This window comes from Crocuta crocuta, unplaced genomic scaffold (genome assembly GCF_008692635.1).
Source record: "Crocuta crocuta isolate KB4526 unplaced genomic scaffold, BGI_CrCroc_1.0 scaffold26, whole genome shotgun sequence".
NCBI lineage: Eukaryota > Metazoa > Chordata > Mammalia > Carnivora > Hyaenidae > Crocuta > Crocuta crocuta.
The window spans coordinates 14,602,829-14,615,306 of NW_027532249.1; the positions used below are offsets into that span (position 1 = coordinate 14,602,829).

At 42.0% G+C, this 12,478-nt stretch overlaps 1 protein-coding gene across 1 annotated transcript in view; it reads right to left on the minus strand.

Moving 5' to 3' along the window:
* Positions 1-12,478, minus strand: part of ANKRD29 (ankyrin repeat domain 29) — a 50,000-nt gene that overhangs the window by 19,475 nt on the left and 18,047 nt on the right. The window contains exons 4-6 of the mRNA XM_077778164.1: positions 9,770-9,868; positions 6,422-6,520; positions 2,880-2,978 (exon numbers count right to left, since the gene is read on the minus strand). Coding sequence (XP_077634290.1) covers positions 2,880-2,978; positions 6,422-6,520; positions 9,770-9,868 — 297 coding nt within the window. The remainder of the gene's footprint in view (positions 1-2,879; positions 2,979-6,421; positions 6,521-9,769; positions 9,869-12,478) is intronic.

Genomic DNA, 12,478 nt, shown 5'->3' on the forward strand with positions numbered 1-12,478 from the left:
TAAGTGTCTGACTCCCGATTTCAGCTCAGGTCATGGTCTCTCACGGTTTGTGAGTTTGAGCCCCACGTGGGGCTCTGCGCTGACAGCTCAGAGCCTGCTTGGGATTCTTTCTCTCTGGATTCTGTGCCCACTTACTCCCTCTCAGTCTCTCTCTCAAAATAAATAAACTTAAAAACATTTTTTTTCTGACAATGACTCAATGTGTCAGTTGAGATTTCAGAATAAAACACTGTTTTCAAATGCCCTGCGAAGATAATATTCTACCATGCACCAGCCATTTTCACGGAAACTTTTAATTTAACCTCTTCATAACTTGTGACAAAGTCAGTGGGTACTTCTATCTCTTTTGCCATATTTATGACACTGCTTGTTTTCTAGGAAGGGAGTTAAAAATGCAGAGTTTACATTTTCAAAGAAGACAGAACGTGGACTAGTCTGACCTGGCTAGTCAGCCTTTCATTATCAGCTCAGAGCGGACAATAAAAAGATTATGACTTGAGGGTACAACAGGGTGAGTGTATCCTATAAAAAGGAAAACTTCCATTGCTTCTTTCCCCCCCCCAACTTATTTTATAAACACCCTTTTCCTGAATAACAATCATGTCAGGGCTGGACTCATAATTCCAAACAATTGCATTAGATGCAGTCTTTGAAAGGTCATGTCACTTGATTTTGAGCTGAAAGTGGGGTCCTCCCACTGCTGGAACAGTCATCCACTTTGACCAGGTCATCCTCAGTGTAAGAACTGAAAACAGCCATGGGAGTTGTGGAGACCATGGCACTATTAGCTCACTCTTTAATTTCTTGGCTTCAATGTCATCACATGACTGAATGTGGTTTGAGTGGACACAATGCATGCAATATTTGAAATATCATCTCTTATATCAACTTGTTTTTTTATGAACAGTGCCTTAAGCATATGGTTAATAGTATTTATTTTACAAATAGATTTGTCAAACTGCCAGAAATTATTTTAAAAAGATGTACAAATAGAGAGGACCAATAATCTTGATGATCTTTCATTTCTAGTTTCACAGTGGTACACTCAATAATGGCCTCCAAATCAAACATATGCACTCTAAAAGTTACCAATTCTTTTTGTTAACCTTGGAAAAAAGAAGCCTCTGATTCAGAATCAAATCAACACTTTCAAAATAAGAAGGACTGGCAAGAAAATACTAAACTCCAATTCCCGAAAGTCAACTCTTGGCAGGTATGGAAGTGCAACTTTGTCTAAAAGCTTCCTTTCCCAAGAGTTTTCCTGAGGCCATCTAAATCTAAGAATACCTTTAAAATTCTAAAAATGTAATTTCACATTCATAGTGTCTGGCATATGTGGAGTGCTTAAGAAATACTGATTGAATATTGAATAAAATGGCTATCAAAAAGGGGGAGCTTGAAGAGATTGTTTGGATCATCTTGACCAGCCTCTTAATTTCCAAGGAAGGCAGAGAAGTCCAGAGATTCACTTGTTCAAAACCACACAGCTAGTTATTGGCAGAGCTGGATCTAGAACTCAGGATTCCTGACCTGAAACCCATTTTGCCCAAAGCCCTGTTCACTTCTTGGGTTCCCATGCACTTCCACTTAAAGAAAATTTTTTTAATGTTTGTTTATTTTTGAGAGAGACAGAGAACAAGCAGAGGACAGAGAGAGAGGGAGGCACAGAATCTGAAGCAGGCTCCAGGCTCTAAGCTGTCTGCACAGGGCTCTACACAGGGCTCAAACCCACAAACCGTAAGATCATGACCTCAGCCAGTCAGATGCTTAACCAGCTGAACCACCCAGGTGCCCCTGCACTTGTACTTTAAAAAAAATTTTTTTAAACTTTTTTTTATTTATTATTGAGAGACAGAGAAAGACAGAGCATGAGCAGGGGAGGGGCAGAAAGAGGGGGAGACACAGGATTCAAAGCAGGCTTCCGGCTCTGAGCTGTCAGCACAGAGCCCAATGCAGGGCTCTAACTCACATACCGCCAGATCATGACCTGAGCCGAAGTTGGATGCTTAACAGACTGAGCCACCCAGCTGCCTCTGAACTTGCCCCTTTAAAGACTGAAGAAGCCTGGGGCCAAGAGCTCAGACCAACCTTCCCTGCATGAACAAATTGGCATTCTCACATGGGGTTACATTACAGTGGGAATCTGCCTAGGGGCCATTTACTGGTAAGAAATCAGCTTGACTTTTTCCTAGAAAACTACCTTTAAAGTAGTGTTACTTTAATCTGAAATGTTTTGTTAAAAATGAATTAATTAGTGCCAGTCATTCCTATTTAATAAAAGTGAATTAGAATGCTTTAAATTTAGACAGGTCTTTACCCTTTATAAAGCGTGACCTGTATTACCCTTTAAGTATAAATTGACTTCCCAGATGTTAGCTTGCTCATGGTAAATTAAGTCTCAGTGTTATAACTGCAAGAGATGAAGGCATGGAACCCATGAATGATTCCCAGTGGGCTAATGGGCTCTTCTTTGGTTTGGTGAAAGAAGAAGTGGGGGTAAGAGATAAGGCATCGTATCAGCAGGGGGCTGCGCAGGGGCAGGGCTCCCTGACTCACCTCTATTTACCTATATCCCAGGCTAGCCCACTCTCATGACCTCAGTGCAGCCATAATTTATTTGAACAGGAGGCAGCCAAGTAGGCACTTGACCTTAGACACCAACCACCCATGTTCCAAAAATAGTAAATGGTGAAGACAGCCTGATTTCACAAGCTTTCAGGTGAGCCCAAAGCAAAGAACAGGAGAAACCCCAATCAAAGATTAACTTCATCAGAGAGGCAAAAGGCTTTAAAGACCGCCCAGAGCTGTCTGGTCATCTTAGGTGCTGCCCCAGGACAGCAGGCCCGGCCTGCCCACCGTTCTGCATACTCAGACTTTACCTGCCTCGGTTGGTTGACTTTTGCTCCTGAAGACAACAGTAATCGAATAACGTCCAAGTACCCACCCTGGGCAGCTAAGAAGAGGGCCGTGGCTCCATCCTGAGAGATGGCAAAATGAAAGGGTGAAAATCAGCTTTCACGTTTACTTTAAAAGATAATCAATTAAAAATACATATGTTTAATACAACTTTCCATTTCTGTCCCCTACTTTGTTTTCATATTCACGGTGTTTTATTCTTTGGAGTAGTTCTAAAATATCATAGTAAGTCAGGATGAAAAGTAAAGTTTCAAACAGTCTTATAAGGATAATTATAATATATGTAATGACTTTTCACTCTACAAAATCTTGATCATGGTGCTTACAATCTAACCACTTGCCAGTAGCATCCAGCTTGTTCAAACAGTCGGTTGTCATTTTTCTCTTGTCTGCACAGACTTCTCATTAGCTGCCTTCTGCTTTTGTTGTGTGACTTCAGGGTTTATCCCCTTTTTAATTAGTTTAAAAAACACCTACATTTAATATAATCTTCCATTTCATTCTTTTGTCAAGTAAGAGCTAAGTGTTAGTTTAAAAACAAATAAAAAAGAAAGTCTATTAATAAGCAACAACAAAGTCCCCCAAACCTATTTGGTATATTTTTATGTATCAGAAGTAAAAGTGTCCCCCTTTTTAAAATGTTTATTTCTGAGAGAGAGAGAGAGAGAGAGAGAGAAACAGAGTGTGAGCAGGAGAGGGGAAGAGAGAGGGAGACACAGAATCTGAAGCAGGCTCCAGGCTCTGAGCTGTCAGCACAGAGCCTTATGTGGGGCTCGAACCCATGAACTGTGAGATCATGACCTGAACTGAAGTCAGACACTCAACAAACTGAGCCACCCAGGTGCCCTACAGTGTCCTTTTAACTAGATCTTTCCTACCCCTTTCTCTTTCTTGCCCCCTTATCCATATCCACCCACCCCCCAACATACAGTTTCTCTAAGCTTTGAAACAAAAGATGCTTTCAAGAAAACTGCCCTCATAAGAATAGCCATGAACTTGCTCCCTGACAGCCCAGAAGACACCAATAACACCTGTAAACAACGAAGCAATCCTGCACTAAAGCCCAAAGCAAGTGCTCGCTTCCAATTTTCTTTAGTGGTTTTGTTTGTTTTAATTTTTTTTAGGTTTATTTATTTTTGAGAGGGAGAGAGGCGGAGTGCAAGCGCGGGAGAGGCAGAAAGAGACGGAGACACAGAATTGGGTGCAGCCTCCAGATTCTGAGCTGTCAGCGCAGAGCCCAACATGGGGCTCGAATTCATGAGCTATGAGATAATGACCTGAACTGAAGTCAGACATTTAACCAACTGAGCCACCCAGGCGCCCCTGTTTGTTTATATTTTAACTGAATGTGTCTTCTGCACATTTCTTCTTTCTTGAAGACATGTCATTGGGAACGTCAGCAAATACAGCAGTCAGTTCAGAGCATGCATGCTCCCCAGAATCTCACTTCTCACGGCATTCGCAGAACATGGTGAGCTTCATCATTTTTAGACTGTGGTGGAAAACCTGAGCACGTCCTGGTGGAAAACACCTAGCTAACCCAGTTAATTACCACCCCTCCCATCAGGGATGCTAACCACAAGTTAAGATACAAAGCACCTCTCCCTGCAAGTCCGACCAGGTGGAGGGTGCTAGTGGGTGTCCGTTGAGCTGCCAGACTCCTCTTAGGGCAATCATTAAAATATTACTCAGCCTGTACGGATTATAGAGCAGATGTTTGTATGGGGATAAAATGTTCAGCTGCTCCTCACTGTGTGCGTTGCCACAGAAAATCCACCATGCTCTCAGCAGCTATTTACTCTTGGGAATTTTCTAAAATCGATATCCAAACATTGCATTTTTACTGTGTATTCCAAATTTCTGCTCCTAAAAGCTTGCAGGAGTCATTGACTGGGATCTCCCACGTTTCAGCTGTTTTTAGTGGAAACATTTACTTTGGACTGTTTGGGTAAGGGTAAAAGGAAGTTTCAGTGCACGAGATTTCTTGAGTCACTTTATAACAGGAATTGACTACAGGAATGGGTTCTCCCCAAACTCTACATTTCTAAGATTATGTGCCACGCTGGTGAGCCTTTTGGAAGAATGTTATTTAACAGTACAAATATGGCAGTCAATTTGGATTGCTGACTATTAATGGTAATGTTATGAACATCACAACTCACTTTCCTTTTCCAAAGACTTGGGCTCTTCCTATTCAACCCCCCCACCCCCACATATACTCTTATGTGCTCTCAGATATACTTCATTATATACAGCCAAAGGAATAGCCAAAGCTGTAACCTGTGTTTCTTAGATTTAGGCACACATCAGAACCACCTGCTTCTCAGTTGTGTCCTTGGAGATTCTGGTTTAGTTGGTCTGGAGCGGGCCTGGAAGTACTCTTTTAAGGCTCCCTACATGATTCTAATGACAGCCAGAGTTGAGAATCACCCTTTCAGACCAGTGTCAATGATTCAATCATTCATTTGGGAAAACTGCAGGTTTTCCTGCAAAGGGTGTTACAGATTTTGAAGTGCAAAGGGTAACGCTAGTGGCTATGTGCTTCAGAGAGGTCTGTGATTTGTCAGTTAATCATGTAAACTCAGGAAAGCTTGTTCAAATGGAAAAGGTCACACCTACACATCTCATCGCATGGCTATGAAGGAATAGTGCCATAGGGCTAAATGGCTAGTGGTAAGATAGCCTAAAATGTGATTCCTAGGTAATTGGAAGTAGGAATTCTTCCACTCCTCACTATGAGATTCTATCAAGTCACTTTATCTCTTCATATTTTATTTTATTTTTTGTCCAAAAGCAGAGTAACATTCACCATAAATCTTCTGGAATTAAAAGAGCCTTTGGGTAATGTGCTAATTGCCAATTAGCTGCAAACAGACCCACACTAGCAGTAGCTGCGTTTCAAAGGTCAATGGTGCAAGCATTTCACAGGTTTTCAACTCCCCAAGCTCACTTGTCTTCCAAATAATTTGATTTCTCCTTCATTTGTGCCCTTCCTCCTCAATAACTCTACAATGGGAGCATTATTTTGGTTTTCAGCAAGTCCATGTGCTGGGCTTGTTCTGTTATGGATAAGCAGTGTCACATGATTTTTGAAGAGCCTAATTGCATAAGTTATATGAAATATCTCATAGGTACAAGAGATTTAAAAGGGTATAACCAAGATGGGTAAGCAAAATTATGTGTTTCTACACAGAAAAAACTCACCTGGTTAACTACATCTTTTCCTTTGATGTTTCAGATTAAAGTCCTACTGTTCACTAAAAAAATTTTTTTAAAGTAGGTTCCACGGCCAGAGTGGAGCCCAACACGGGACTTAAGTTCACTATGCTGAGATCAAGACCTGAGCTGCGATAAGGAGTTGGACACTCGACCAACTGAGCCACCCAGGTGCCCCTAAAGTATTTTTGAAATTGGCATTTCTGGCATCCAAATTTAGACTGCAATAGTTCGTGTGATGAGGGGATGGGCAAGAGTCCACCTAATGTCCCATTGAAAATGTACTCACATAGAGTTGGTCGTGGATATTGGCTCCATGCTTCAGCAGGGTCTCAACCACTTTCATGTGCCCATACTGACTGGCAGCCAGCAGGGCAGTGCCCCCATCCTGCAAGGTATAAACACATTAGAATCAGTGCAGGCACCTATTTACCAAGCAGGTGCTCCTCACATCGTAAGAGCTTTGGAGAAGACCTTTCCCGTAGATAACAAGGAACTCACTTTTCCTCTTTTATCTCTTTCACTTTATAATCATGATCGGGTTCATCCTAAAGACATCATTGTGTTGTACATGTGGATGACTTGTTTGAGATAGATTATGGTTATTGGACTGTGTTATTATGAGTAATTCCCTGTGTCAAATTCAGAAGCATCTATTTGCATCTGAATAAAGGAAACAAAGAATAGGAAGTCTGTACCAATCAGTTCTTCTTGAAATTTCCTGAACAGTCTCCTGTGGCTTCTGGCTAGAGAGCTGCTTGACAAATGTTGACTTCTCTCTGTGGTTCCCCACAGCTGTGGGCCTCTGTGATTAGGGTGATTTAAGGAGTAACCTTCTGGGGCCATTGTCTTCAAGGGACACGGTCTGTATCCATTAGGAGTGGATAACTATAGCATATCCCATGTGCCTCTCACCATCCTACTGGGCATTTTCTTTTGAACATGTGCCAGTTTGTCCAGATCTCTTTTAAAATGTGAGCCCTAGAACTAAACAGAGCACCAAAAAATAGATGCGGTCTGATGTGGAATGGGACATTCCTTTGTTCCATCCACACCACTTTTATCTCAACGGCCTAAATTAGAATTAGCTTTTATATCAACCACATTGCCCTACTGACTCATTGAGTTTGTGGTCAACTGAAACCTTTAATGGTTTTTCTCAGGTGCTACAGCTAAGGCATTCTTCCCCCCATCTACAGTTGGTGAGCTATTTGTTTGGCTCTGTGAATTGGTAGGTGGACATCTGAGCTAACTGTAAATAATGCAAGAATATGTCATCTGGTTCTGAAATACAAATCAGAACTGTAAGATAGTGTGGTTTCTAAATTTGGGCATAAAGTGTTTATCTGCCTGCCTTCACACTCCCACCCTCACAGGGTCTGATTCAGTAGGTCTGGGGTGAGGCCCAGAAACAGGCTTTCTGACCAGTCACATGAGGGGACTGTGGTGTGCAAGTGGCAGGTGGACCTCACTTGGAGAAACGCTGTTGTGGGAGCTCCACTGTTCACGGGCTGTGGCGGGTGGGGCAGGGCCCTTGAGCTGTGATTGGGAGTGGGGAGAATGGAGGACAGAGACTGGAGGGCTGAGGCTGGTGGTGGGGGTGGCTGTGGATGGAGTGGGTGGGCAACAAGAACTTGCTTACTAGCAGCAATGAGCACCAACATTCCCAACTTTTGCTCTGTCAATTTTCTCTTTGCCTAATGAAGTAAGAGAAGAGCTAAAATATGGTGGTTATTATAGAAGAGCTGGTATCTTTTGTTTTTAACGACATATTTTTGGGGGATATAGATTCAATAATGATGAGAACAACTGTGGAAATAAAGGCAGTTCTGATTACAGGATCATATGAAAACTCAAAGCCTCTGGACATTCTATTCTTCCCATGGAAAGTTCTAGGATACCTGCAGCTGACCTAATGGAAACATTTGGAATTGCACTCTGGGTCCCATGTTCCACGGATTTCTGGGACAGCACAAACTGGCTGACAGACAAAGGCTTCAAGCCAGCATTAACTTGTTAACCAAGAAGACTGACACAGCCATAAGGCTGGCTGTGCATGATCATTCTGACTTCGAAGTTCAAAGAGTTGAGATTTCCATTTGTAGGACTTTACTTTCTCTTCTTAGTTGTATGACTTTTATAATGAAAAATAAAATAATTAATATAAAAACTATATATGCAACACATATATTTTGGATTATTGTATATTATATTCAGCATGTTTGGAGGCACGTGCAGAGTCCAATTGCAGGTTTCAGAACAGACTGATCCTATTTGAAATTCGAATCTTACAGAAATTCACAGCATTTTAACAGAAAAAATAATTCACTGGAAACTCTCCTGATACACAAATATCACTACAATGGATTAAGAAAGCCTAAAAGATTCCAAGTAAGGCAAATTTCCAGGAGTTTTTTGGTTATGATTAGGTTGGAAGTAAGTTGATAGTTACATAACTGATAAAGCACTTCAAATTCTCCTATTATAAACCATTATCTTGTAAAATCAAATTGTGAACACAAAATTGATCTTTTAACAACCTCAGTTTTCTTATCCATGTGTCAAACATGAAGAATCAATGACTTCTTTAAAGGAAGAACTACATTTCCTTGCCTGACTGTATCAACTGTAATCATGTATTATATATTTCAATGAGGACATCTCAGAAAGTAAACTGCTTGTCAAGTCACCCTTCTTAGAAATCTCTCAGATTTGGGGCGCCTAGATGGCTCAGTGGGTTGGGCATCCGACTTCCACTCAGGTCACAATCTTGCAGTTTATGGGTTTGAGCCTTGCATCAGGCTCTGTGCTGATGGCTCAGAGCCTGGAGCCTGCTTCGGATTCTGTGTCTCCCTCTCTCTCTGCCCCTTCCCTACTAGAGCTCTCTCTCTTACAAATAAACATAAAATTAAAAAAAAATAAAAAAGGAAAGAGGGGCGCCTGGGTGGCTCAGCTGGTTAAGCAACCGACTCTGGCTTAGTTTATGATCTCACGGTTCATGGGTTTGAGCCCCACATCGGGTTCTGTGCTGACAGCTAGCTCAGAGCCTGGAGCCTCCTTCAGATTCTGTATCTCCCTCTCTCTCTGACCCTCCCCTGCTCATGCTCTCTCTCTCTCTCTCTCCCTCTCTCTCTCCCTCTCTCTCTCCCTCTCTGTCTCCCTCTCTCAGAAATAAATAAAAACATTAAAAACAAATTTTAAATAAAGGAAAGAAATCTCTCAGATTCACTAACATTGGCTTAATACTTCAACAGCTCCTATTACAGCACGGTGATTAACCTTGAAGTGAAAAAAAGCACGTGAAAACAGGGAAACTTATGAAGCCCCTGCTACTATTATCCACTCTGCTAACAAAAGTTAGTGTCCCAAAGTAGAAAGCTACCAGTTCAAGACAGAATTTAAATAATTTCCCATAAAACTCTCCAGTTGAGAGCCCAGAGTGAGAATGTCATGTTTTATATTGAATCCCTAGGACTACCTTTGAACCATGACAAGTAACTTTGTGGAACCCAGCCTTCTTAGGTTTGAAAATCTTGTAAAAAGGGAAGCACAAATTCATATTATTGAAGAAGAGAAACGAATATTCATGACTACTGATATTCTTCAACAGTGTATGAAATCAAGAAAGGTCTCTTACTTTGGTCCTAAATTCAGTGGATGCTCCAAATTCAAAGAGAAATCTCACGACGTCATTATGTCCTTGCTGGGCAGCAAAGAACAGGGCAGTTGTACCTGACTGGGAGAGAGCAAGAGGCTGGTTTTAAGACATATAGACTTGCAAACAAAATAAAACAATATCCTTTTATGTAACCCTTCTAGCCTAGGAGGTGGCTACACTTGGACTGATTATATTCCTCGTTCAGAGAAGTGAGAACACGAAAGGAGAATGTATTGTTGGTGCAATGCAATGAATGGTGGACTCAAAAGATATGTTCCTCTACTAATTTCTGGAACTTGTGAACATTAGCTTATAGGGCATGAGATGTGATTAACTTAAGGATTTTTGAGAGGAGGCACTTATCCTGGCTTAGCCTGGTGGGCCCTAAATCCAGTGACAGCTGTCTTTATAACAGCGATGTAAAGACCCATTTGACACAGAGGAGAGGGAGAGGCAATGTGCCCACAGAGGCAGAGATGCGGCCACAGTCCAGGAATGCCTGCTGCCACCAGAGGCTGGAAGAAGTAAAGAATGGGTTCTCCTTGGGGCCTCCAGAGGAGGTGTGGTCCTGCAGACACACCTTGAATTTTCTGGCCTCTGTAATCCTAAAAGTAGAAATTCTGTTATTTTAAGCCACCTAATTGGTGGTAATTTGTTACAGCAGCCTCAAAGAACTAACATGCTTGGTAATATAGGGATTCATTCACACAGGGAAGAATTCCGGAAGAGTTCTGGTTACAAAGTTTAGTGCCCCAGAATAGAAAGCTACCAGCACAGAAAGAATCTCAGTAATTCATTCAAATGGGCTCAAAATATTTCTCAAAATGGGACATAGGAACAAGAAGCAGCCTGATTCCAAATCTTAAACCTATCAGTGATACTCTGAGACACATGTTTTAGCATCCTCTCTTCCCAGCCATTTATACAAGCCTACTCAAAGACTGGTAGCCAAATCATTGGGTGACATGAGCAAATTCATACCACTCTTGTGGGCGATACATAGTTTTCATATAAAGACCACTCTTCACTCCAGTGCTTGGAGCATGGAATAGGTGAATGCTACACTTTCCCAGGTACGGTGAAGAGAAAATACTCCTTCCATGGCTTGCCTGGAAGTGTTAAAGTGGTGGGTTCTCACCCAGGTGGGAGAAGCCAGGAGGACTGTGCCCTAAGGATCACTGATCACTCCAAAGCTTGTTCTTAAGTGTGTGTATATGTGTGTGTGTCTGTTTGTATGCATGTGTATGTGTGTGCCTGTGTGAGAGGGAACAATGAGCCCAGCCATTGTGGCAGAACACTTCACAGTCATGGCCATCTATCTTGGGCTACTCCCCCAACCAGATGCTGCCCTGGGGAGGCACAGGTAGTGTGATCATTCCCAGAGCCTTTCAGCCTACAAGGCAGGAGTGATTTTCTCTTCGGTTCCCACAGAAACAAGTGAAAACATCCTCTCATTGCTTTCCTACAGTGGATGACACTGGGTTCCAGAAACCTTAAGATGTAATCAGGTCTGGGGGAAGAAACTGAGCTAGAAAAGGAAAACTATCATCTTCTTAATAGATATTAATTTTAGAAACTACCAGGAAGGGGCACCTGGGTAGCTCAGTCAGTTGCGTGTCTGACTCTTGGTTTCAGCTCAGGTCATGATCCCAAGGTTGTGGGTTTGAGCCCTGCTGCTGAGCGTGGAGCCTGTTTGGGATTCTCTCTCTCTCACTTGAAAGAAAAGAAAGAAAGAAAGAAAGAAAGAAAGAAAGAAAGAAAGAAAGAAAGAAAGAAAGAAAGAAAGAAGGAAGGAAGGAAGGAAGGAAGGAAGGAAGGAAGGAACTACTAGGGAGAATTTCTAGAAATTGTTTCTTTCTTCACTAAGAAAAAAGATTTGTTTTTCACTATTTTTTTGATATATTGATTTAAAAGTTGTATTTCAGCAGCTTGAGTCAATTTTGGAACATATAGGTAGTGTCAATGATTGTGCACATGAATGTAGCATCTGTAGACAATAGGAGCCAGACTTCATGACAACTGTACATGCAGCTCTTATGCCTGGGAGCTTGAGCCAATATTGCTGGTTCTCTTGAGCAATGGTCTCTCAGGACCATTAGCTTCTGGTTCTTGCAAGCTTTGTGTGTCTAGATACCCAACCTTAGAAAATAATGGCAGGTATTTTTTCAGGAAACAAATATTTTGATATGGATTAAGTGGAAAAAATGAATTAGAATGAACCAAGGTTGGGGTGCCAGGGTGGCTTAGTTGGTTAAGTGTCTGACTTCGGCTCAGGTCATGATCTCACAGTTCGTGAGTTCGAGGCCTGCGTTGGACTCTGTGCTGACAGCTCGGAGCCTGGAGCCTGCTTCAGATTCTGTGTCTCCCTCTTTCTCTGCCCCTCCCCTGCTCGTGCTCTGTCTGTCTGTCTGTCTCTCTCAAAATAAATAAACATTAAACAAAAAAATTTAAAGAATGAGCCAAGGTAGAAGCCTGTTATATGGGTGAGTTCCAGAACTCTCAGCTTGCCAAACAGATGAGGTGATCTTGGGATCTCTTCTCTTTAGCAGCTCTATCACCAGAGACTGGCGTGGCTGCAGGAAATTCAGGGGACCACTGGGAACTCACACAGCAAGATCATTTGAGTCACAGGTTACCTCTAAACTGGACTTTGGTAAGTCCTTGAGGGCCATTTTGTTCAATGCAAAA